This window comes from Pleurodeles waltl, chromosome 3_1 (genome assembly GCF_031143425.1).
Source record: "Pleurodeles waltl isolate 20211129_DDA chromosome 3_1, aPleWal1.hap1.20221129, whole genome shotgun sequence".
NCBI lineage: Eukaryota > Metazoa > Chordata > Amphibia > Caudata > Salamandridae > Pleurodeles > Pleurodeles waltl.
In genome coordinates, this window is record NC_090440.1 from 1690611928 (window position 1) to 1690638813 (window position 26886).

Sequence of the window (26886 nt, forward strand, 5' to 3'; positions counted from 1 at the left end):
TGAAGCTCAAGGCGCACTTTCAAACATCGCAGCACAAATTAAGTTTAACAGAAATACTTCAATTCAGAGTTTTATACCAAGGTATTTTGTCGCCATGTTTTATCAAATAATTCTAAATACATTACCACTTACCTGCCAGTCTATAAACATGTACATATTAGATATTAATGTAAAAAAGTACTTAAACAACCTTTGAGCCTTCACTCACATAAAAACGATCCGTTATTGGATTGTAACCTTGTAGCTTCACATCACATACACCAAATCTCAAATCAATCCACCAATCTAATTTAATCTACCAAGTGAATCGAGATACTCTTATCTGCTCAGAAGCAGAAAACAAAAGAGGGAGAACACATAATATTGTGGAGTTTTATAGACTGAGTATTCTGGGTTTTTTCTGAATCATACAATATTCTTAATTTGAAACTTTGAAGTGTTGGCTGCTTGGAAGTAGTGACTAAACGTTAATGCATAAAGTCAGCCTCCTGGTGTGCCATAAAATCTCTTCTTGCCGTCTGCGAGCCAGTTTGGTGCCTGAAGAGCCTGCCAGACTGCGTGGTGTCAGGAAAATCTCTACAAGTCTGCCTAACAGTGTGGGAATCATTTGTACCAGTCTGCCACATTGTGTAGTGTCAGAACAACCTCTAATAGTCGGACAGTCAGTGAGGCCTGAAGATTCACTTCTCTTAGTCTGTGAGACTGTGTATTGTCTGAAGAATCTCTTCTCCCACTCTTCCTATAGGGTTTAGTCTGAGAGCTCTCTTTTTTCAGTCTGATAGACTGTCTGGGTGTTTGCCTCAAGAACGTCTATTGAGACAATGCAACAAGAACTATATGGAAGAGTGTCTTGACACATCTGCTCCATAATGCATACCTTGCTGAACCCTAGCCATGAAAGTTTCCAAGAAAGAGACTGCCCACACAGTTGAATGGACCACAGATAGCCAGATAAGTGACACACATGCCTGTTTTCAACTGCTGAAAAGCCCCTGACACACTGGCACAAGTTAAGCAGATGCCTTTATTGAGGGTACCTTGTTAAGGGACTGGGTTCTTGAATGATGTGACTGTGATTGGTGTATTGGTTAATTTGTGCCTCTAACACACATATAGCACATGAATTAATATGACTAACTTTCTTGAAAAACATATTTAAGTCTACAGAAATGACTGACCTAAAACTTCCTAATGCCCAGTCCCCAAAAGACTGAGGTACTCCTTTCATATAAAAGTAACTGCAAATTTGATTGTGACAAAATTAACTATCAATCATTAACTTCATCCCGCTTTTGACCGATTATGAATGCTGCAACTGAGCACACATACAAATTTGCTCTGTTGATACCACACACTCTGAAAAAATTAAAAGTGATTCTACTACCCCACAATTTCCAGGCTAATGTTTAAGTGCTGCTTATTCCTTAAACAGAATGTGGAAACGCAGCTCTAATTGGTCTCGAATTGGTCTGTTTTGGTCTGTCCAAAATGATAATTGCTCAATTAAAAGCCAAGTCACAAGGCAGGTGTCAGAGCAATGAAACTGACCACATTACTCCACTGCTGGAAAATCTGTATTAGTTGCCACAAAAAGCCAGAATAAAATTCAAATTTACCTGCCTTACATGATAACTTTACACCCACAATACCTAGCATAACTTTCATTCATCCAAATAGCTCTGAAGGCAAGAAATACCTTGGAAGAAAGGATTCACCTCAACAAGAAACCGAGAAATTCAAGACCCTTATGGCACCAGCCTAAGCCTTCTCCATAGCAGAACCACCATCTTGAGAGAGGGAGATGGATATGCGAAGGTGGCTTTCTCCAGTTCAGGAAAACATTCAAGATATTATTTTTCGTAAAATAACCTTGTATATTATGCTAATCCTGAAATTCTCTAACACTTATTTCTATTTCTCTAGTCTCCTACCTGCAGATTCCTTTAATTTGTTTGTAATGGAGATTCTAATCACCTAAATTTGTAATATGTAAAGTGCAGTCATGTCATCAGAGTTATGTGCTGCACTACAAAAAAAACAACTGCTGCATCAATAAACAGAAGATGCTAATAGTGATATGTAAGTCTAATTATTTGGTCTGAATGACAAAGTCTAGAGTCATGGTATTCTTGGTACAGTAAGCCATCTTCCCATATGTTTATTCTTAGCGTTAATATCTGCTTGTAATGGTTTAAAACGACCATGTTTCCTAAATCCTGGTTTTGATTTATGATCAAGTCAGGCCACACATTGCTCTAATCCCACACTCATCTAACAACCAGCTTACTACTAACAATGCACACTCACAATAAATGATCAAGCAGTTTAAGGGTGTGTTTTGATTGCTCGAGCTGCATGCAGTTTACTTTTTTGTTACCCAGGGCCAAAAGTGATAGGTATAGTCGACAAGCGATACACATCTTTTATAACAGGCAGGCACCAACACCTACCAAAGATAATCGGGTATCCGGGACACGTGCTCCTGGAAAGCCGGAGAGGTGGGACCCTCCACGTACCAACGTACCAGCATGTTGATGGTCTTCGAAACCTACATCAAAATGATCAATTCAAACATGAATATGATAAACACGTAACAAAAAAACAAAGATCCTGAAAGGAAGCTGGACAGAGCCAAAGGACGGTGAGCGAGGCTGTGGCTATAGGTTTGCATTTCCTTATAAATCATAAAATTGCATAAAATGGGAGTGGGTAGAAGGTTTTGCTACTTCGGTCGACCCTTAAGCATGTCAAAATGTGTCCAAATGCCAGGAAGTATTTTTTCCACCCACAAAATGTGTGATAAACTGCCAGAGTTTCCGCACCTAGAATGCGGACATGACAAAATCCGCAGGCATCAAATGAGGAATCTGCCTGCGCCATTTGCATTGCACTGTATGTGAAATATTCACAGACATTGCTTTTTTTAATAGCTGTACATCACTCACTCACTTTGCATAGTTTGTTCACACTTTCAGAAAAGTTAAAAATAAATCACACACTCTCCTCTGCACTTACTTTCTTACAAGTCTTATATTAACAAGAAGCTGTCTCATATTCTTTGCACTTTTTCAAGTTCCCTGCTTTCATATTAGTGATAAGGGCCTGGAATTAAACAACAGCTGAGAGGAGAGAAGCTTGGGGAAGTTAGAAGGCAGGGTGGAAGACCTGAATTTTTAGAATTAACAGATATATAACTGCTTTACTCTTTCCACCTCCTCTGCCCCATCCAGTGAGGTAAAGCCATGGTCTTAAATCCACAATGAAAATGCGTTTTGCACAGAAGCAATCAAATATTGGACTACCAGAGCAAAAAAAAAGGTTAGCTTCCATCAGCATCACTGCTATGTACATTTGACATACCTTCAGAGGAGCTGATGTTTCAGAGGTTCATCTGAAGGCAGAAGGGTCACCACTATTAATCTTGTACTTTGGCAGCGGTAATCCGGCCGGGGTGTCGTCAGAGATATCTTCCACCTTATGGGCAGCATGCCACTCCACAGGGTCAAAATCGGGCAAATTGAGTTTGACCCAGCTATGGGTGTAAAGAGTTAGAGGATGGCAGTTGTAGGAGTCGCAATGCAGCTTTATGGAAATAAAGGATGATTTGATTTCTTTTGAAGGATGATGAGCTATAGGTTCACGTTGTTAATGACTGGTTTAGGTGAAGAACCGATAAGAATGAAAGCTCAAGGACGGCACAAGAAATAGATACTTGGATGACTTGATAAAAAGCCAACAGACACACAGAAAAGGGTTATAAGATCAGCTTACCGCCCCAACGCTGATGCAATTGGTGAACCGATCTTCTGCTTTAATGTGATCATAGATCATGTCCATTGCACGATCCCGCAGGCTGGAGTTGTGATGAGCTTCGTACACATTGAGCACTGCTGCATAAGAGAACAGAGATCCACAATCAGCCACTATATGTACAGTCATATCTGTTCAAATTATTCACCAACTGCTCACAGGCACTGCTCTCAAACATCAGGGTCATTGGAGAACACACCTACACTCAATGACAACTCACTAGGAGCTAATGTTTAAAGGCAAAAAAAACTATGGGCCTTATTCACAAAGTACATTTGTAGTATGTTTAGTAGTACTACCATAGTACTAATAACGTCCTACAAAATGCAATTCACAAACGTATGTGCAGAGACCTTCACCTCCATTCCTCCTATCTTTTTTATGAACAGATATCTGCCACAGGTGTTTAGATCTCCGCACTTAGGTCTGCATTTGTGTAATAAGTTTGGGAGGGAGTCTGGGGTGGGAAGTGACTAGAATAAGGGGCTTACATCTAAATGTGTAGATTTTAGAGCGGGTAAAGGTTATGGAGGACATGCAAAAACAAAACAGTCACCCACTGCTATTCACAAACATAACTTCTAAAGTGGCTACAGCTAAAAAGGATTCAAACATTCGTAAATGTACTACAGCCAAATCTTGGCGGAAGCCTTTCACCACCCTCGGCCACTCACAGCTACAGCAACAGAAAACAGCTGATGCAGGGAAGAAAAATAACAAAGAAATAGAGTTATGCAACTTTAAAATTAAAAATACATAGTCACATTTTGTTTAACTTGAAAAACCATAACATATCAATATTTATGCTAATAAAAAATAAGAGCTTGATTTAAGACCCGGCATTGACAATATAAAAAAATAACTTAGGGCCTTTTTTAGAACTCGCCAGGTTACTCCGTCACAACAGTGACATATATCCCGTCTGCCAAAATCTAACTCCTGTAAAACATAATGGGATTAAGAGTTCATCTGACAGGATATCCTTCACCGTTGTGACGGAGTAACCCATCCTCCAAATTCTAAAAAAAGGCTCTAAGTTATTTTAATAATAAAATCATAATAAAATGTAAAAATGTTGCAACATAATCGTTAGTATTTAAAAAAAATCCTTACACAACTTAGGTGGGATCTTAGGTGGAATTTTAGGTGGGATCTTAGGTGAGATTTTTTAAAAGTTATTCTTTAGAGATATTACCTTTAAATTAAAAATATATTTTAAACAATTTTATACAAATTTAAGTTAATGTGTTATAATATGTTATCAATTCTACTTTTAAAATATACATGTACAATTATTTCTCATTAATATTTTATACTAAAATATTTGTAGTTTATTTTTTCTAATTTTAATAAACTTCAATAAGACTGCACCTAGGAATAACTTTACAATTTGAAATGGTGAATATCACAAAAGTATAAAGCTACGTCGAGGTGCAAGAGTATATTGACTCATGAGTAAAACTGCACATGTAAATTTGCGACTAGGGCCCAATGTAGGTGAGAAACAGCAACATACATCTAGTTTATACTGCCCAGGAGGGCGCTAGAAGTGCATTCTTACCATAGATCACTGTCAAAAGCCAGCTGTGAGGTGTGTAGATATCACATGCACTGATGTTATTCCTCTGAGACGGCCAGTGTATGCTGGAATACTCCTCTATGTACAGCTCCTACCAAAACACACACCGTAATATTTACTGTGTCAGCAGGCATCATCTAAATTCAATAAAAATCACCCTAAGCATATTTGCTATACATCATGTGATGGAAAAACCCAAGCCTGTACATCTCAAGCCCAGGATACAGAACCCTGCATCAAACCCACAAGCACTGGGCCACAAGCTAGGTCCTGTGTTACATGAGGTAAAAGAGCTTGAGAGACTTGTGGGGCACTTCTGTGGAGTATATTCACTTTTGACTTGCTTTGCAATGACCAGGAGGAGCAGTGGTGCCCTGTAAGGGGGATTATCTACATTTAACTCTCGTCGATAAGGGGAATGAGAGAGAGGTATGAGTATCCACACTATAATAGTGTACACTAGTGTGAATGCAAGTCAGAAAAAGCAACGCAAATAAAATGCTAATATGTTTGGCTAAGTTAGAAACTATGCATTTCGAGAAGACTATGTTACATATATACTGCATTTGGAAAATGTGTTTTTTTCATGAGCTTTGTTTATTAGACTAGGGGTAGGAAATATTGCCATATTTGTGTTTATTTCTTTATTACAAGTAACTCATAATATAGTACTGACCAAGAAATCCAAAGTATGTAGGCCTAGTTCAACAAGAAACATGCATACAAGTCAATACTATATAAATATATATTTGCTGCAAATAACAAAGCTTCAAGTAACATTATAGTTAGGTGAATTTGTCAGTGGCAACATTAACGTTTGACTAAAAACAACGAAATTCAACAGTTAGAGTTAAGAGAGCTAACTATAACTTGCATCCTGGCCAGGCACTGTTTATGACCTCACATATTACATCACTCATTACATGTTCTATGACATCACTGATTTTTTTCATTGATGACATCACATATATTTTATTACCATATGCAAAGCCAACCCCTCCTCCCTGTCGAGCACAACCTTTGGCCGTGCACAGCTTATTTTATTTTACTTTTTTAAAGGGGGGGGCACGTGGCTCCACCACCCAGAGCCTTCTTAGACCCTGGGGACCTGACTGCCCAGGGCTGTTTTTACAAAGTCAAAGGGGAGGGGGGCTGCATGCCACCCCCAGCCTTATTATGTCCTGGTGACCCCAACTCACAAGGCAGTGTTTTTTTTTTTTTTTTTATCAAAGGGGAGGTGGGAGGAGAGCTGTGCAGTCCCCACTCCCTGAGCCTTGTTAGACACTGGAGACTCCATCCCCCAGAGCCACTCATTTAACTAAAGGGGAGGGGGCCACGTAGCTCCCTACCGGAGCCTTGATAGGCCCTGGGGACCCAGGGCCAGTTCTAAAAATTAAGGGGACCTCCTCCCAAAGCCTCACAAAAGGCCCTGGGAACCTCATCCCCACGGGGCGTGTCAATTTTGTAAGTGTAGTGGGGTGCGCAGCCCCCCTCCATAAGCCGTTATTGGCCTCAGGGACCCATCTCTTGGGGCCAGCATTTTTTAAAAGGTGGGTGCCCTGGTGCTCACCCAGGACACCCACCATATACTTGTTAGCATTGCTCTCGCCGGAACAGAGCAGCTACTAATGCTGCTCCCTCCTGACAGGAGCAATATTTAGATCTGTTTCCAACCAGAGAAACAGAACAAAAGATGTTTTTCTCAGTGGGCGAGATCATTTTCAGAGCTCCTCCTGGCTGGGGGCAGACTTTGACAAATGCCCCTGCCAAGTGAGAGCAAACACAGGTTTCCTTGCCAGGAAACCACTAAGTCATGGGGGTGGGCTCCCCGGGACATAGCTAGTGAGCTTGCCCCCGGACATGAGGTCCCCTGGGCCATTAACCCCTTTGCTGCCAGGCCTTTTCCCCTCAGGTAGCGAGCCTTTTTTTGGCTATTTGGGGCAGTTCGCTCTTAGGACCTCTTAACGTCTTATCTACATAAGCTACCCACGCCAAATTTGCATCCTTTTCTTCCAACATCCTAGGGATTTTAGAGGTACCCAGAGTTTGTAGGTTCCCCTGGAGGAGACCAAGAAATTAGCCAAAATAGAGCTAAAGTGTAGTTGTTTTTTTTAACAAATGGGAAAAAGGGGCTGCAGAAGAAAGCTTGTGTTTTTTCCCCTGAAAATGGCATCAACAAATGGTTTCCAGTGCTACAATTACCATTTTCCCAGCTTTCAGGAACTGGCAGACTTGAATGAGAAAACCACATTTTTCAACACAATTTGAACATTTTACTGGGACATACCCCATTTTTACTATTTTTTGTGCTTTCAGCCTCCTTCCAGTTAGTGACAGAACTGGGTGTGAAACCAAAGCTGGATCCCAGACAGCTAAACATTTCTAAACAGTAGACAACATTCTGAATTCAGCAAGGGGTCATTTGTGTATATCCTTCAAGGTTTTCTTACAGAAAGTTAACAGCCAAAATAAAAAATATTGACATTGGGGTAAATAAGAGCCATTTCTGTCCACGTTTTCTTCTATAACTTTTCCCAGTTATGGCAGATTTTTTAAAGCAATATACTGTTACGTCTGCTGGACTCTGCTGGTTGCGGGGAAATATACGGCTTGTAGGTTTATCAAGAACCCTAGGTACCCAGAGCCAATAAAGGAGCTGCACCCTGCAATGGGTTTTCATTGTATACCGGGTATACAGCAATTCATTTGGTGAAATATAAAGAGTGAAAAATAGGTATCAAGGAAACCTTTGTATTTCCAAAATGGGCAGAAGATAAGGTATTGAGAAGCAGTGGTTATTTGCACATCTCTGATTTCTGGGGACCCCATACTAGCATGTGAATTACAGGGCATTTCTAAGTAGATGCCTTTTTTACACACTGTCTTACATTTGAAAGGACAAAATGTAGAGAAAGACAAGGGGCAATAACACTTGTTCTTTTATTGTCTTCCTCCAAGTCTCCTGATAAAAATGGTACCTCACTTGTGTGGGTAGGCCTAATGCCCACAACAGGAAATGCAACATGGACAAATCACATTTTTACTTTGAAATCTGTTTTTTGGAAAGTGCCTAGCTGTGGATTTTGGCCTCTAGCTCAGCCGGCACCTAGGAAAACCTACCACACCTGTGCATTTTTCAAAACTAGACACCTAGGGGAATCCAGGATGTGGCGACTTGTGGGGCTCTAACTAGGTTCTGTTACCCAGAATCCTTTGCAAACCTCAAAATTTGGCAAACAAACACGTTTTCCTCACATTTAGGTCATAGAAAGTTCTGTAATCTGAAAGGAGCCACAAATTTCCTTCCACCCAGCATTCCCCCAAGTCTCCAGACAAAAATGGTACCTAGGCCCACTGCCCCGACAGGAAATGCCCCAAAACATAACATGGACACATCACATTTTCCCAAAGAAAACTGACCTGTTATTTGCAAAGTGCCTAGCTGTAGATTTTGGCCTCTAGCTCAGCTGGCACCTAGGGAAACCTAGCAAACCTATACTTTTTTTAACACTAGACACTTAGGGGAATTCAGAATGGGGTGACTTGTGGGGCTCTCACCATGTTCTGTTAACCAGAATCCTTTGCAAACCTCCAAATGTGGCAAAAACACTTTTTACTGACATTTTGATGATAGAAAGTTCTGGAATCTGAGAGGAGCCACACATTTCCTTCCACCCAGCAAGCATTCCCCCAAGTCTCCTGATACAAATGGTACCTCACTTGTGTGGGTAGGCCTATCGCCAACAACAGGAAACGCCTCAAAACGCAAAATGGACACATCGCATTTTTACATTGACAAATGACGTGTTGTTTGGAAAGTACCTAGCTGTGGATTTTGGTCCCTAGCAAACCTGTGCTTTTTTGAAAACTAGACACCTAGGGGCACCAAGGATGGGGTAACTTGTGCTCTCACCAGGTTCTGTTACCCAGAATCCTTTGCAAACCTCAAAATTTTTAAAAAAAACGTTTTCCTCACATTTAGGTGATATAAAGTTCTGGAATCTGAGAGGAGCCACAAATGTCCTTCCATACAGCATTCCCTTAAGTCTCCTGATAAAAATGGTACCACACATGTGTGGGTAGGCCTAGTTCCCGCAACAGGAAATGCTCCAAAACGCAACATGGACACATCACATTTTTCCAAAGAAAACTACCTGTTCTTTGCAAGTGCCCAGCTGTGGATTTTTGGCCTCTAGCTCCTCCGGCACCTAGGAAAACCTAGCAAACCTGGACATTTCTGAAAACTAGACATCTAGGGGAACCCAGGATAGGGTAACTTGTGGTGCACTCACCAGGTTCTGTTACCCAGAATTCTTAGCAAACCTCAAATTTTGGCAAAAAAAAAAAAACCTTTTTACTCACATTTTGGTGCTGAAAAGTTCTGGAATCTGAGGGGGGCCACAAACGTCCTTCTACCCTGCATTCCCCAACACCTTGTGATAAAAATGGTACCTCACTTGTGTGAGGCCTAGTGCCGCGACAGGAAATGCCCTGTATTCTATGTGGACACATCAAATACAAAACTACCTGTTTTTGCTGGGGGGACTCCTGCGTTTTTGGTCTTGGACTCAGCAGCCATATAGGGAAACCTACCAAATTCAGAAATCTCTGAAAACTGGACACCCGAGGGAGTCCAGGGAGGTGTGACTTGCGTGGATCCCCCAGTGTTTTCTTACCCAGAATACTCTTCAAACCTCTTATTTAGCTAAAAAATCACATTTTCCCCACATTTCTGTGTGGGATCACCGCACCAACACAAATTTCCTACCACCCAATATTACCCTCAGTCTCCTGATAAAAATGATACCTCACTTGTGTAGGTGGGCCAAGTGCCTGTGACAGGGAAGAGCCAAAAACATGTTGAAATTGAGGGGGAACCAAAGCGGGTCCTAAAGGGCAGTTTGCAACAATGCTGGGTGGTAGAAATTTTGTGGATTCCTGCAGATACCAGAAGGTTCCATCACAAAAATGTGGGGAAAATGTGTGATTTCAAGCAAAGTTGGAGGTTTGCAGGGCATTGTGGGTAGGAAAATGGTGCGGGGTGCATGTGAAGCACACCACTTTGGACTCACCCAGATGTTTAGTTTTCAGATGTGTCTAGGTGTCGTAGATTTTTCTACATGGCAGTGTCCCACAGTCCAAAAAGTGCAGCCTCACCATTCCAAGTGGGACGATTTTGAGAGTTAGACAAGCTCTCATGGGCCAAATGTAAAACTAAAACCCAAAATAATCAAATGACCTCCTGCTTTCTATTGGGATAAGATCTTTTAGTGTGCTGAAAGACTGTTACACCCTTTAGTTCGGGTGGGGGTATAACCATTCCCATACTGGTTGGTAGCCACCACCCCACTTTTTTTTTTTAATTCCCTGCCATCTAGTAGGCTTTCGGCCCCATCTGCCCACCGGTGGACACAACAACATTGTCCCAATTTATTTGGGGTGGGGGTATGGCCATATCCCCACCCTCTTTTTTTGAGAAAAAAAAAATTCTTCCCTGGTCTCTGTTGGGCTTTTTGCCGCCCTTGGGGACAAATGGGCCTTACAAAAATAGGCCGATCTGCTCCCAAGTGGGGCAGAAATGGCCAACAGTAATGTGCCCTCATGGGGAGCGACCCTTGCCCAAGGGCTGCACCCCCCACAAATAAACCACACACACCAATCCCTGGTGCCTAAGTGGTTTGTGCCCCCTCAGGGCAGATCGGCCTAATAGAAATAGGCCAATCTTCCCCCGGGGGGGGCAGAAATGGCCTAAAATTAATTTGCTCCCCATCTGTAAAAAAAAAAAAAAAAAAATCCCTGGTGCCTACTGGTTTCTGCCCCCCTTGGGAGCAGATTGGCCTAATTAAAATAGGCCAATCTGCCTCCAAGGGGGGCAGAAATGGCATAAAATAAAATTTCCCCCCAGGGGAGCAACCCCTGCCTAATGGGTCGATCCCCTTGCGTGAAATTGGTGCAAAAAAAAATCCCTCATGTTTAGTGGTTTCTGCGTCCCTTGGGGGCAGACTGGCCTAAGAAAAATAGGCCGATCTGCCCCCAAGGAGAGCAGAAATGGCCTAAAATGAAATTGCCCCAGAGGAGCAACCCTTACCTAAAGAGTCGCTCCACATCTGTAAAAAAAAATTATAATAATAATAATAATCCCTGGTGCCTAGTGGTTTCTGCCCCCAAATCAGCTTAATTAAATTAGGCTGATCTGCCCCCAAAGTGGCAGAAATGGCCTAAAAGAAATTTTCCCCCCAGGGGAGTGCCCCTTGCCTAAGGGAATGTTCCCCTTGCGTGTAACGGACATAGAAAAAAATCCCTGGGGTCTAGTGGTTGTTGCCCCCCCCTCCAGGGGGAAGATCAGCCTAATTAAAATAGACCTTAAAAAAATGCCCCCCAGGGGAGTGACCCTTGCTCAAAGGGTTGCTCCCCTTCATCATTTATATTAACTAAAAACAAAAATCCCTGGCGTCTAGTGGGGATTTTTACAGCCCGATCGCTTTACGATCGGACTGCAAAAAATACAGGCTGAAGTAGGTTAGAGGGGATTCCAGCCAGAGCCATTGCATGCTGTCCGCCATCTTGCCAACAGATGCATAGACCCTGGATTTAATCAGGAGGATTGCCTGCAGAATAATGGACTGTCTCCTGGCACACTTCAAGTATGGGTTCAGGACTCCTCCTTTAGACCAGGATGGGCAGATGAGCTACACTCCAACAGGCTCTCAGGTTTAGAGATTAGAGCGTAGGTAGGAATCACTAAGTGCATGCTCATTCCATGATGTTGAGACTGTTTATATTTTTCACATTAATGGTCACAATCATTACTGTGCTATGTTTCATGCTCCTAATAATCATGGCACACATTTTATATACTAGGATCCATTTGCTTCAATAAATGTATTAAAACTTTTCTTGTATCTCTCTGTTTGCCTTCATGTGTAGGAGACTTTGTGTACGTGAGAGAAAGGTGTATGACCTGTCAACCACGACTTCACTGAGTAGTCTGAGTGTTATATCTCTAGGCTGCCAGAAATCATCTTTACTTTTAGGTTTGGGTGACATGCTGCTACCTAGCTGATGCATACAGGCCGACAACTTCCATCCTGTGTGAGACCAACTCAGTTACTTACACACAGTGGTGCTGCCACTCTAGACTCAAGAGTCTTACCCCCATCGCAAGAGTCCTACGACAGGCCGACTTAGCATTTCAGCAGCAACTTCAACGTACGCCCCAAGGCCAAATGGCAACATCAGTTGAGACAAACTGACATCAAACTAATTCAATCATCATCTAAGTCACTGTCGAAACATTTGTCAATATCAGTATTGAGTGAAGGTGAAGATGATTGTGCAATGTGAATGTTTCCTTCAGAGAAATGTGCACATGTTGGACTGATCGCATTTGAAGAAAAATACCAGTCCAAGAAGAGTTGAGATGAGAAAGCACCCAAGCCATTCAAATATTGTCCAAAGATTACACTGGAAATAAATGGTTGTTCAATACATTTTATCATCGACAGAGGAGCATCGAAAAATCACAGGCCTGAGGAGAAGTATAGTGAACTTCGTTATTGCGAATAACATCACTGAAAACAAACGTGTACATGCGGGCTGTATTGACGCCGCTAAAAAGTAAAGGTTCACTTGTAGCAGCTATGAAGCACAAGAAAACAAAAGTGTAAGCTCCCATTCACGTATTTTAAGATACAGCATCAAGTGGCTGTTTAATCAGCTTCTGCACAGCTGCTGATATAGGACTGATACCAGTGAATTAAAAAATAATTGCTCATCGCAAAATAGTAAGTCAGTTCCCTTCATTATTTCATGGGTTAGGAAAACCTAAAACTACGAAAATACAATTGCATACCAATGAAGATGTTCAACCTGTTGCTCAAAGACACAGGAGCATTACTTTTTATTTACAAGAAGCTGTTGAAAAGGAACCTGAATCATTACTTAGGCATGATATCATTTAGCATTCTACTGATCAAACGTCACAAGGTTTCTCCCATAGTGGTAGTGCCCAAATAGGGCAGTGAAGGCACTGTATGCATCTGTGTGGATATGCGTCAAGCAAACAAGGCAGCTGAAAGAGAACAACACCTAGGTCTGCACAATGCTAATATGATAACACAATTGAATGGTGTGAAAGTCTTACCTTGCCTTAATTTAAATAAAGGATATCATCAGTTGGAACACAAGGAGAATTGCAGGTACATTACAACCTTTTCTACACACAATGGTCTGTTTTGATAAAAAAAGACTAAGGCCCTGATTATAACAATGGTGGTAAAATCCGCCTACCGCAGCGGTGACGGCCGCCAACATACCATCACCGCAGCTACCATCCGTCCACCATATTATGCTCACTGCCGGACTTCCGCCACAAGAAGGGCAGAAATCCAGCAGTGATCATACTGGCGGATGGGGTAAGCTGGTGCTGCTACCACCTGCACTGCCATGCCAGTAGAACGCCGCCAGCGGTATCATGACCTGTGATACGGCCTGGCGGTGTTCTGCTGGTAGGACGCTGCTGGACGTAGTAGTGCCCGTTCCCGTTCCCTAACGGAAGACCTCCTCGACAAAGGTAAGTCAGACTTCTGACAGAGGAGGGGGTGGGAAGGTGGGGGGTGTTGTGTGTGTGTCTCAGTGTGTGCATGCGTGTGTGAATGCGTCTGTGTGTGTTGTGTGCGTGGTTGTATGTGTGTGAGTGAATACGTGTAAGAATGATGAAGTGAGTGCATGTCTGCATGTCAGTGTGATTCTGTGTAAGAATGTGTGCGATCATTTCTGGAAGTATGCGTGTACGAATGCGTGTATGCCAGTGTGAGTGATTGGGTGTGTGCGTGTATAGGGGGTGACGGGGTGAGCGAGAGGATCAGGGGGGTGGGGGTGTCATTGTGTGTTGTGGAGGGTGAGGGAGATGCCTACCGGTGACAGGGTAGGTATTCCCTGTCACCGGAAGGGCCTACCGCCATGGTTTTCGTGGCATTATTAACACCACAAAAGCCATGGTGGTTGGCAGGGTCATACTGCCGCCGCCGGTACTATGCCAGCCGCCGGGCTGGAGATTGACATCTCCGGCCTGGCGGCTGATACTGCCATGGCGGTCTGAGTGGAGAAGTGAGAAGTGGTGGGTTGGCTGTAGCCAACCTGCCAATCTCATGATGTGGCGGTATGTACCGCCACATTTCCACTCACTGTCGGGGTCATAATGACTGCCTAAGTTTTGGTGTGTCATGAGCCCCAAAGATGTCATTAGACATATCACACACCCTGTGGTAAATGATTTCAATTATAGCAATGACATTGTTTTTCAGAGCTACACAGAAGGAACATGACAAAGCTTTAAAGCAAGTGTGTTGTTTACTTGTTGATGCAGGTTTAAAGCTAAATGCTGAGAAGTGTGAATTCAATATTACAAAGCTAAAGTTCTTTGGCCATATCTTTTCCACCAAAAGGCCACCAAAAGATGGTTTTAAAGTTGCGTTCATTCCTAGGCATGTCCAGTTACTGTCCCAGATATACAGACGACTTTGCCACTGTGAGTGCTCCCTTGAAAAAGTTAACGAAAAAGGATGTTACATTTCACTGGTAACATGAACACAAGCAAACTTTTAAGAGAAATAAACAAGCTATTGAAAATGATACATAAACGGCATACTTTGGTCCCAAGCTGCATACCAAAGTTGTTGTTGACGCTAGCTCAGTTGGTTTAGGCGCTATCCTTGCACAATACAGCAGACAGCCAAATGCACGAAGACATATTGTGGCCCACGCAAGTAAAAGTTTGTCCCAGACTGAACGCGCTTATACACAACTAGAAAAGAAGGTTTAGCAGTTGTGTGGGCTTCTGAACATTTCCATGTATTCCTGTATGGAAAACCTTTCAAGCTTGTGACAAATCAACAAGCACTGCTGACTATCTTTGGCAATCCAAAAGCCAAGATACCTCCATGAATTGAACGTTGGGGTCTATGATTGCAAGAGTACAACTACAGAATGGTGCATCGTCCAAGGAAAGTTCAAAACCCTCCATGCTACTTCTCAAGAGTGCCTATACAATGTCAAGGTACCCCCTCTCAGACTGCTGAAGCCTACATAAATTTCACAGTGAAATCAAACATACCAGCTGCAGCTTCATTGGAACAAATTGTCATTGCCATGAGTCAAGATAGTGACATGTTGAAATGAAGACATTATTTCACATCAGTTATGGAATCAACATAGTCGACCTCTTACCAGTGACAGTGAGTATCGGAAGTACAAAAATGTCAAAGATGAACTGTTAGTGACACAAGAAGGAATTATCCTGAGGGGTTCAAGAACTGTCTTTCCAGAGAGTCAGCAAGTGAATGAAGTGGCCCATAAAGTACATTGTTGAAGCCCTGCAACTAAACAAGCTCTTTGAGATCGAGTCTGGTTTCCTCATCTTGATGAAAGAGTTGACAAAGAGTTGAAGACCTGTCATCTATGTAATTGCTTGTCATCGTAAACTACTCAACACCCTTTGAACATGGCAGAATTGCCAAAGCATGCTTGGGAAAGGATTGCTGTTGACTTTCTCTGTCCACATGACAACGGACATCACCTGATGGTGACTGTGGACAAATACTCTTGCTTCCCATTAATTGAAGATCTCTTGCCTAGCACTCAAGACAGAGTCAGATTAGATGGCACCTCTGCGACATGGGGAATTCTTACAATTTTGAGAACTGACAATGGCCCACCTTTTAATAGCAGAGAATTCAGAGACTTCCTCAATCTGCTTAACGTGAAGCATCAGAAGAGCACACCTCTTTGACAACAAGCTAACGGCCTCGTTGAACACTTCATGAATATGTTAAAGAAAAGCTGTTTAGTGTGCTACATTAGAAAAGCTCAACCTCAAGAGTTTCTTGAATTCTACTTTACAAGCTTACCGTTCAATTCCTCACTCGACCACAGGTGAAAGTCCTGCAACGTTGATATTCGGGAGAGCCATAATGACCAAGTTAGCTCAGTGGGCCAACACCAGCTCAAAAACTGACAGAGAGACACGTGCAACAGACTTGAGTTGTAAACATAAAATGAAGGCCAGTGCTGACAAAAGGCGATATACAAAGAACATTATTTTCAAATGAGGAGATTGAGGCCTTGTTTGTCAGCCACAACATAAATCTGATGCTCCTTTTGATGCCGAGCCATTTCATGTTGTAACCAGCAAAGGGCACATGGGGACTGCCCAACATCCAGGAAATCAATCACGCAAGATTCCTTCCACTTCAAGCATCTGGCTCAACAATCATCGGACACTGATGTCACTGTAGAGACTGGTTCAGAGAGAATACTTGGAGAATCCCACACTGCCATTGCTCCTACTTCCCAGAAGGAGATCACTGACGCTCTGACTACTGATTCCCAGTTTTCAAAGACACGATCTGGAAAAGTCATGAAAATGCCAAAAAGGCTGTGTGATTTGTGTTGAAATGATTTTGTAAATTGTTGATTAGTTGTGCTATCAGATTTGTCAAAATCCAAGATATTAACATAGTCTGGTTTACTTGTCTGCATAAAGGTAGTGCTCTGCATACACACAAACAGGATTTTCTGAACTAACAAACTTTCTTTTCTAGGAGACTGAGGGCCCGATTTAGAGTTTGGGGGATGGAGTTACTCTGCCACAAACTTGACAGATATCGCGTCCGCCGTATTACACTTCCATAATATCCTATGGAAATCGTAATACGATGGACGGGATATTCGTCCCGTTTGTGAGGGAGTAACCCGGCCAAACTCTAAATCAAGCCTTGAGTGTCTAATCTAGGTTGGTGTCTCTTGCTCTTTAGTACACGTAAGTAAATACATTAACCAGATGTGGACTGCAGCTGGAGGGGGGTATGCTTAGTGTGAATTGAATATGATAAGTGCTGTGAAATATCTAGTCTAATTTTTGTTGTTTGCAAGACTTGACTTATTCTAACATGCTGATTTTTTTCTTTTTAGGTTGAACTGACAAGTTTTGATTAATTTAGTTTGAGTTCATGAAAAAGGCTCTACAATTAATTTTCTCATTCATGGAGAAGTTGTGCTGATTGGTTGGTCTGTGTGGATCTGTGCTGGGATCGGTCAGATGTCACTGCAGAGTCACCATGTCACTTGCTGGTTGCTGAAAGACCTGCACTGTGATTGGCTGACCTTTGGCACAGCCACGCTGGGATTGGTTATTGTTCGCTATCTTACTTTGTATGGATTTTTAAGTTGTTTTGAGTAGAAATAATGGGCACTGTGTTAAAAAAGTGTAAAACCCCTAGCTTACCTGCTTCAGAGGGTCAGAGATTACCTGCTGAGAGAACGTCTGTATATGAGATGACGAGACATTGGGTTTTAAACATTGACTTGAGTTTCAGAATGGCATGAATGAACTGCTTCTAACAAGGGCTTGCAGTTTCCTTTAGAGGATGCTTTTAACATTAGAAATCTAGATTTCCTGAGTCAGACTATGAATGACACCCATTACCCAGCCAAGCTTGGTTTGAAGGATTAAATAAATGGGATCAGATAACTAAAGAGAATGAAAGAAAGAAAATGTTGAAGCAGGTGAATGTTTTATTTATTTTTTAAGCACATTTTCATTGGTTTCCAAATATACTATTTAAAGTACAAAATGATGACAATAGCCTGCAACACCTCTTGGCACCACTCAAAATGAAATACCGTTGTAGGAGGTGCAACAGACAAAATTCCAACAGAGAAGCGAGAATTACAGCATACATGAAATACATAGGTGGTTCAGCATGCAGGATACTGTCCCATAAAATAAGGAAAGCAATGAATGTGAACAATAAGGAATAACCAAAAACCTACACAAAGGTATCAACCTCCTGTGGTCAGGGGAAGATAGGGGATCAAGGATTCCGAGCACCGCGGGTGGTATAATTCACTTTAGGATCTCCATGGCATATGTCTGGGAGAGGGGAGGTCCCAGTGTGGTGGACGGGGTGTGCGTAGTGATGCGGGATGAGAGCAGGCAGGAGAAGGACACAATATCAGTGGGAGTCCCCTTTGTCGCTATTAGGGGCTGACAATTTCTAGACACATGGGTGTGGTGTGGCCTCAGAATGTTATGCCAGTCTTTGTCAACTTATGAGATGGTAACATCCTCTGTCCAGGCCCGTAGGTTTAGCTTAGCCTGTGGTACCAGCGCATTGTATCCAGGGTACTCACCTTGATGAAGTTGTGCACACTATCTGTAGGGCAATGTGTACTGGAGCTTAAGCAGCTCTGTACCTCCAGTGAGTCCTAATCATGGCCCTAGTGAAGCCATAGAGTAGGAAGGTATGAGCAGACATTCCAAATGCATCTACAAGGGCCTGGAGGTCTCTAAACATGTCATTTTCATAGAGGTCCCCCAGAGTGACTAGTCTTAATCCCATCCACTTATGTCACTTGTGCCAGTCACCATACACATAAGAGAGTTTACAGTGTTTCCGCTGGACCCAGTCTGCAGGTGAATGTGTTAACCAGTATACCGTCAATCCCATCCTGTCATCTCCCTCAGTGGCAAAGAAGTAGTGGGAGTATGACATCAGGGCCATGAGTCTTCACATATTCAGCTCCTAGGGCGTCCTTGGGCAAGGTGAAAAATAAATTTAGCAACTGGGATTGAGAGGAGAGGTGTTGGAGGGAGGCTATGATGAAGGGAATACGTTTTCCCTGCAATAGTTAGGGAAACAGCAGACAAAAAGAAAACTGGTGAGGGAGACAAAGAGAAACACATTCAAGATTCAGATGAGCAAGATAACTTTTTAAATGATTTTCTGGATTCCAGACTTTCTCCATATAGAGATGTCATGAAAAGATTAGTAACACAAAATGATGATGGACGGAGTGCTGAACAATGCAGGCCCGAACTGCAAAGCTAGGTCCTCCTTGGACCAGAAACAAGCATCCTGGGACCTGTTTCAGGGTGTCACCCTTCACCAGCCAGGTTAGCTTGAATCCACTGGCACAGTCCCAGGGTGCTTGTTTCTGGTCGAGGCCTGGCAGTTTGGGCTGGACTGTTCCCATGGGGAACAGGGTCAAGACTGAGTTGCATATGGCTGGGTCCAAACTGGAATGGCATGCTAAGCAAAACAAAACTGATGGATTAAACCCAGATCTGTGACTGGGGGTGAATGTTTGATTTGCTCTGCATTCTGTCCAACATCTGTTGTTTATGAATAGATTAGTGTCACAAAAATACTGATGAAATGAGGTATTTCATCAAAGAAGCAGCAAATAATCAAACAAAGTCCATGAAAAGCTTCAAGAATTAGCTGCCTACTGTGAGGCAGACATCAGTAAAATGAAAATGATGAGGGAAAATTACAAAATGGATCTGATATATGATTAAATTGGGTTTTTATTAATGGGTTCACATCAAGGAGCTGGTTGAAAAGAGTAGGGCGTGGAGTGTTTTAGAGAAATACAGGGAAAGGTGGAAGAAAGAGATTACAGGAAAAGAAAGCTTCAGCTACAGGAAGGAGAGTGAAGGGGTCAACTAGTGATTCAGAAATAAACACAAATTCAGAATGTTCTTTGACTAAAGTACATGGAGGGAAGTATGTGCATGTGGCTTGGATGAAAGGTGATCTGTATGCTTTTAGGACACATTTTCCAAAGCCCCAAGAGGAACCTGAAATGTGGTACAAAGAGGTTCACTACTATTTCGAAAATGCTTTGGACTGATTTGAACTGGTTGTTTTACTCTCAAGTGATTTGTAGTCCGAGTGTAAGGCTGTTGTTGCTTGACCAACTGAAGAACCAGCTAGATTGCTCATGATAATGCTCCTGAAGTCCTTGCTGAGAAATACGAACAAGTGATAGAGCAAATGAAAAACAAGGTACCATGGGGTATGTGGAGCCCTGCATGAGGTCTTGTGCAATGTATCAAGACCTGTACCTGGCCGCAGGGAAGGTGTGGAGACCTGGGCATACTCACTGAAGAGGTTTGGGGCTACCTGTGGAGTGTGCAGTCCTGTGTGTGTTTTCTCATGGGACAAGTGTTGCCTAATATATGCAAGGATGGTACAGAGCCCTGTGGGAAATTGTGTAAGAGGTGCAAGCCCTGTGCAAAGTTTGGTACAAGATGCTGGGCTCTGTGTGAAGAGATGGGAGCTCTCTGTGGTGGTATGACATCCTATACAGGAGTGTCAGGGAGAGTCTGGGAGGGGTTGTATTCTGGGCAAGAACCCATGGAAGTCAAGAATCCAAATGTTAGGTATTATGGGGGATGCTGTGCCCAATTATACATCCCATAGGAGGTTTGGAACACAATGCAGTGTCCTATAGGACTCAGTGTATTTGTTTGCAAAATTTTAAGGCAGAAAGGGACACTATCCAGAGTAATGCTGTTTGTGGAGTGTGGTGGCTGATGCTGGATCCAACGGAAGTTGTGTGGTGCTGTTGATGATGCAGAGAGTGGTGTGGGGTCCTGTACAATGTTCTTTGAAAGGTGCAAAAGTTTTATTTTAGCTAACAAGTTCCATAAAAAACATTTCATACAAAGCTGCATTGTTTTAAAAACAAAAGGTTAAAAAACATAAAAACAATAATTTAATAAGATGCTCTTTTCCCATGTAATATTTCCTGCTACCAGTGAAGCAACATTATCCAGAAAGTGTTGGACCAAGTGCAGGTTTCCGTAATAAGGCTTTGTAATATCCCATTTTATGCTTGACCTCATGCACAAACAAATGGAGGCTAGGAGTTCTGTCCCACAGAAGGTATGATGTCTGAGCCTGGTGTGGGTGTGAGACATTTTTGAAAGTTGGGGGTACTAGCTCTATGTAAGGGTTTGCAGTAGTTATGTGGCCATATGAGTTGGCATATGGACGTATAAAGCTATGAAGTATAAGGGAATTAGGAACCGAGCTATGCAATGGCCAGTCTGCGATGTGGGGCAGATGGAAGCTTTACTGTCCTATGCGGTATGTGCTAGAAGATAAGGGTCATGTGTAAGGTCCCGAATGAGTAGGGGGGGGATACATATGTGCTGACCCAACAGAGGTGAGGTTCTGCACAGTCTACTTTGAAAAGTATACAGCCTTCTGCAATGTTCCATAATGCACATGTGCAAAATTTCAACATGTGGCCATGTGTTGTGTCACATGGTAGGTTGCAAATGTATGCGTGGTGGGCCACCTTGACTTGGGGATGCATAAAGAGGTCTGATGTGCAGATGACGACCTCGGGACTGTAAAACAAATTTATGGATTTACAGAGAGAGAGCATAGTAAAGATGGCTCACCTGCCTTAAGCTGAGGATCATATCATCCTCCTCAGCAGCAAGTCGTGCAGCATAACAGTAGCTCATTGGGAGGTACAACTGCCGAAACTGACACCAAAGAGTAGAAGGGTGAGCTGGCATCCAAGTGGGAAACAGCCTATAAAAAGCAATTTTACAGTGAGAAGAAACAAAGAGGTACACACTGGAATAAACATGGAAACAAACAGCAGCTTCAAACGTCATTTGACCCTGAAAGCATTGTAGAGGGCTCACAATGAAGTAGATCTTCAATGAAACTGGATAGCTTTTGTAGAGATAACTGATTTTCAATGAAGAATCAGGGTAACTCCCTCTGGCATGCTACTGAAGTATCAGCATTCACTGCCTCACATGCAGAACTCCTAAGAGAGGCAAGAGTAGCAGGCAATTATGGCGTATGGACAACTAGAGCTTCTAGAGAGATTCCAAAGCAGAAGAAGCAGAAAGTCTAGGTGACCTAGGTGCAGCAAAAAACAGGCACATAGAGCCCACACAAAACAGAATTTCCTAAAGTGAGCAATGATCTGCAAGTAAGGATGCCTCCAAGGCACCTAGTCATCAGAAACACACTGCTGAGAGGGTGAGATGAAGGCTAAGCGAGATGGCTTGGATCTGCGCCACTCTTGATTCATTCAATGCAGGATGTACAAAAATCTTCCACACAAAACGGTTCTGGATTTGGAGAATGGGGAGGCATTGACACCCCCCCCCCCCCCCCCCCCCCCAGTATGCTAGTCGGCTCAATTCTTGTTCAAACAACTCCTGGCGCAGTGGCAGTTAGAAAGGACTCTTTGACACTTGAACTGGCATTGGCGAACAAATAACTGGGACTAGACTAGACATTCTCTACTATTAAGGGTAAACGACAGCCACTATGCCAAGAGCTAATCCAGTTTTCAAGAAAGCAGAGTATAGCAAAATAACTTGCCTATAATTTTTTTACGTTGCCAGGGTCCAATTCTGGTTTCTTCAGAAGAGGAGTGACTACTCCCTTTTTGAAATTCTAGGGCATTGCCTGAGGCGAAAGAGGTATTGGTAAACTTGCATCAGGACAACACGATACAGAAGTAAAGTTTTGTAAAATGGCTACTGAAGTGAAGCTTACTTTAATTTTGGCAAGGTCGAGCTCACTTCAGCCTGGCTCATCAATGGGAGAGATGTATTCCTGTCAGGGACCCTCTACCACAGGTCAAAGAAGTTCTCTGAGGGTCTGTTAATGGGTCTCTGAAAGTTTGCTGGGCGCATCAGACGGGTTAATGGTGTCTAATGGGAGCCAAAGGGCTTCTAGGCATTAGTCAAAGGTCTCCAACTGCCTGTTGGAAGTGCCTGAAGGTAGATTGCGGATCCCAGAGGAACATCTAGTGGTGTCTTTTGCTCAGATGAAAGTGTCTCAAGGTAGACCTAGGACTAGCTTAAATATTTCACAACTCAATTTGCATGTTTTAGGGCCATTAGGTTGCATGTGAGGATCTCTGTGGGACGGTCATGTTTGCCTGAGCATAGACTGAAGATGTTTGAGAGTATGCTGGAGATGTTTGAGAGTACTTGAAGATGTTGTAGGTTCTCTTCAAGCCATCTGTGTATTAAAGGACCATCAGGGGTGTTTTAAAGGCAGCTGACATCCTCAATGAGTGAACCCATGGTCTCCAACATCTAGCGTGAGGGGAAACAGGGCCAGTTGGGACTCTCTGTCTCTCTCTAAGGACAGACTTGGGTGTGTATGGATGACCGGGAAGTGATGTGAAGGCCAACTTGCTTCCTCCGGGAGAGTTTGGTTGAAAATGCACATTAATGTGTAAACCTTTGACTACTGTCATGGTAAAATCTCTACAAATGAGCAGTTTTCACAACGTTTGCCCCAACTCCCTCTGATCATGCCCACCAGACATCCAAACCACGTATGTATAGAAGGCACCAGTACATCATATACAATTTGACATCCAATCTGGCAAGGCTGGCTACACCCCTACTCTATTCCAAGTCAGACTGTGGAGAGAGTAACTTGAAAATTGGTGAACAATGGAGGCTACGGAGGGAAGATGTTTCTCTTCAGTGAAAAATACTTTCTCTGTGTCCAAAGAAACAGTCATTCTGAAGTTTAAATGCACCTTTGTGATTTATATACACAGTGTACAAATAGTCATGAAAAACACTTCACATGTCAGAAACCTATAATTACCAGAGGTACCAGAGTTACTCGTGAGAAAGAGATTTACGGTTACTATACCAAGACTTTTGAAAATATTCAAAATATGTACAATACTTCTAACCATCACTATATGAAAAGATATGTCAAAGAGAAGGCCCTATCTTCTATAGGTACATTCAGCTTCTTCTGCACTGTTAGTCACCTCTTATAAGCCAACAGATAACAAAATGTCCAATGCAAGTACCTCTTCTATTTCCTGCCAACAATGCTCCACACCTCACACAATTATAGAATGTTCAGTTTACCATTGCATCCAAAGAGACAGGTAACTCAAGGAATAGATGTTGGTTAATAGCCCTAATAAAGGGTAGTATAAAAGAGATCCAAATTGCACGCTGCAAGAAAGTGGATCACTGGTTAGAAGGGATGTGAGTCCTCATCAACGAACAATGTCACAATTGTGCACTAGATCCTGTTAGGTCTCAGCAATTTCAACCTGAGCTCAAGCTTTTGTAGCTGTAGCACAGAGCAGATGGGCTTAACACAGGAGAGATGTGTAACACATTTATCAGTACCAAAACAATTAAAAAGGAGAAAACAATACAATACAAATTCCACTCCAATTTATCAAAATAGAGAACATTATAAACAACAAAAAATCTAATGAGGGGGTGGGGAGATGTGAATGTTTAAAGTTTTAATAACATTTTATCACCAAAAAGCACAAAGCGCCAAACATGAGCAGTTGGTCACATGAGACCAGGACAAGGGTAAGAGCATGGGTCGGATATAAGGCCCAGGTAAGTCCTGGTCAAATAGTTATGTTTGTACTTAGAATTTTTCTGATACGGTGTGTCCTCAGCAGAGCAAGGCAGCAGGATGGATCCAAAGACAGTCTTGTTAACGATAGGGATCTGCTGGATGAAGTTTCAGTGAATCAGTCGGTGAAGGCAGGAAAAGCTCCAAGTGGGGAAAGTGCAGAGTTCATGCCCAGGAAGCTGTTGCCATCAATTGACTGTTATTTTGCATTGGGTCCAAAGAAGATTCCTATTTTTGGACTTAGTTTTGTTTTTGGAAGTCAGGTTCCTTCTGTGTGGCCAGGATGCAGGCTGTATCAGTGGGGCAAGGGAGCAAGACAGATCCAAAGACAGTCTTGTTAACAATGGGAATCTGCTGGATTAAGTTTTAGTGAGTCAGTCGGTGAACATGGGAAAAGCTCCAAGCTGGAAAAGTGCAGAGTTTGTGCTCAGGAAGGTGACAATGTTGACAATGTCGATTGACTGTTAGTCAGCATTGGGTCCTGTGAAGATTTCTTTCTTTAGATTTAGTTTCTTTTTTAGAAGTAAGATTCCTTCAGCATGGTCCGGATGCAGGCTGTAGCCGACGAGAGTTCAAAGTCTTTGGATGCCACTCCGGGTCTGGCCTTCAGAATCGGATTTGCTGCTGTGGAGAATAGCACAGTAGGAGCTGTGGATCGGTAAAGCCTACCGGCAATGCACTCACAGTGGATCGGATTGCAGGTATTTCTGGGCTTCTGCTGGGTCTCCAGGCAGACATCTTTGAAAAAGTTTATAAGTTCTAGCATTTAGGGTAAGGCAAGAGGAGTACAAACTGACACTTATGAAAGGGCCCCAGAACCTTAGGGGCACCACTTGAGGCTTACTCCAGGGGAAGCCACTAGGAGGGTCCAGGGAAGGTCCAGTGGGAATCGATCAGCTGGGCTCTTCTGGTTGGTGGGCTTCTTGTAGCTCTCCTGTCCATGTAACGTAACAGGAGTTCAGCCAGCTGCTCCTGGGAGCCCACGTCTTTGTCTTTGTCTTGGATACAAGTGGGAGCAGCTCCAGCCCTGGGGCTCATTCTCCACCAGTTCAACAGTAAGTGCAGTCTTACTGCTGTCTTCCACAGCTCCGGATGTGCTCTGCAAAGGATACCGGGGATCAAACATTTATTCCTGTGCCAGCTTGTGGGTAGTGAAAACTACTGGCAACTCCCTAGCCATGGGGTAAAAGCTCCTAGCGGTCCTCCTACCCAGTTTGCAGCACTTCCTGTGGGATTTACTGTAAGCTATCCAAGTTCCCCTCTAACCTAAAAACAACATGGCAGATGATTTCTCCGTTTGTGCAGACCCACCCAAAAGTCGAGCTATGATAATGGGCAATCCCTCCCTTGTAGTCACTCAAAATCGGTTCTGGGGCAGCCCTGCTCCCAATGAGATTGGAGTCTAGATAGCTAGCAGGACATTGGAGGGGGCAGGCCTATGTGTGAATTACATCTAGAACATGCATGAGGCACTCATACAGAAGTAAACAAACAGAAAAAATGCCATAAACATTACATATATTCCATAATGTTGTTGGAAGTCCAAAGAAAAAATCAGTGTACGGTTCTTGATGTATTTTCCAGTCCTTGTAATTTTATTCAAGAAATGTTCTCTGTTCCATAAAGTGATGAGAATTCCTCAGTTGGATACATCAAATTCATGTGGTAAAGCAAAACAAAACTCTCCAGTACACCGCTGATGAAGTTCATGCACAAACAGCCAACACGTGTTTCGTCTCAGGGGAAATTGCCCCAACGACTTCTTCAGGGCTGAAATTACACCAAACAGAACACTTGAAGTTGAAAGCACAATGCAATTAATGACACAGCTCCTGCTACCAAACCCCAAAAGTGAAAACCAAAAGAAAAAGACCCCAAAAAAAGAGTCCTGGACACCAAAATATAACAAGCAACCATTAGAGAGTAAGAACCATAGAGCAAAAAACTCCTCGATATAGTGGGCACATTTGGACATAGATATCCCAAGAAAAAACCATGTCAATCAACTACAAACATGTATATCCCCGTGCTCCGATAAAGTCCAAACAAACTAAGGTCAGTCAATACCTGATCAGATATCAAATGATAAGTCCTCGAGTCTGGATAAAAAACTAACATCGTGTACATTTATCGGAATTCCGTGCAAACAGTATCAAGAATTCAGATTAACTAACAAAAATAAAAAACACAGATAATAAGCGTAATAACAATAATAGGTTGCCTATAAGCACAACCTAGTTCCAGTACTAAGTCAAA

The 26886-nt window shown here is 42.7% G+C and overlaps 1 protein-coding gene across 1 annotated transcript in view; it reads right to left on the reverse strand.

The window, feature by feature from the left end:
• The window catches only part of LOC138283405 (lanosterol synthase-like), a 204966-nt gene that overhangs the window by 94547 nt on the left and 83533 nt on the right, over positions 1-26886 (reverse strand). Inside the window, exons 6-9 of the mRNA XM_069221371.1 lie at positions 21645-21780; positions 5372-5480; positions 3772-3890; positions 2451-2548 (exon numbers count right to left, since the gene is read on the reverse strand). Coding sequence (XP_069077472.1) covers positions 2451-2548; positions 3772-3890; positions 5372-5480; positions 21645-21780 — 462 coding nt within the window. The remainder of the gene's footprint in view (positions 1-2450; positions 2549-3771; positions 3891-5371; positions 5481-21644; positions 21781-26886) is intronic.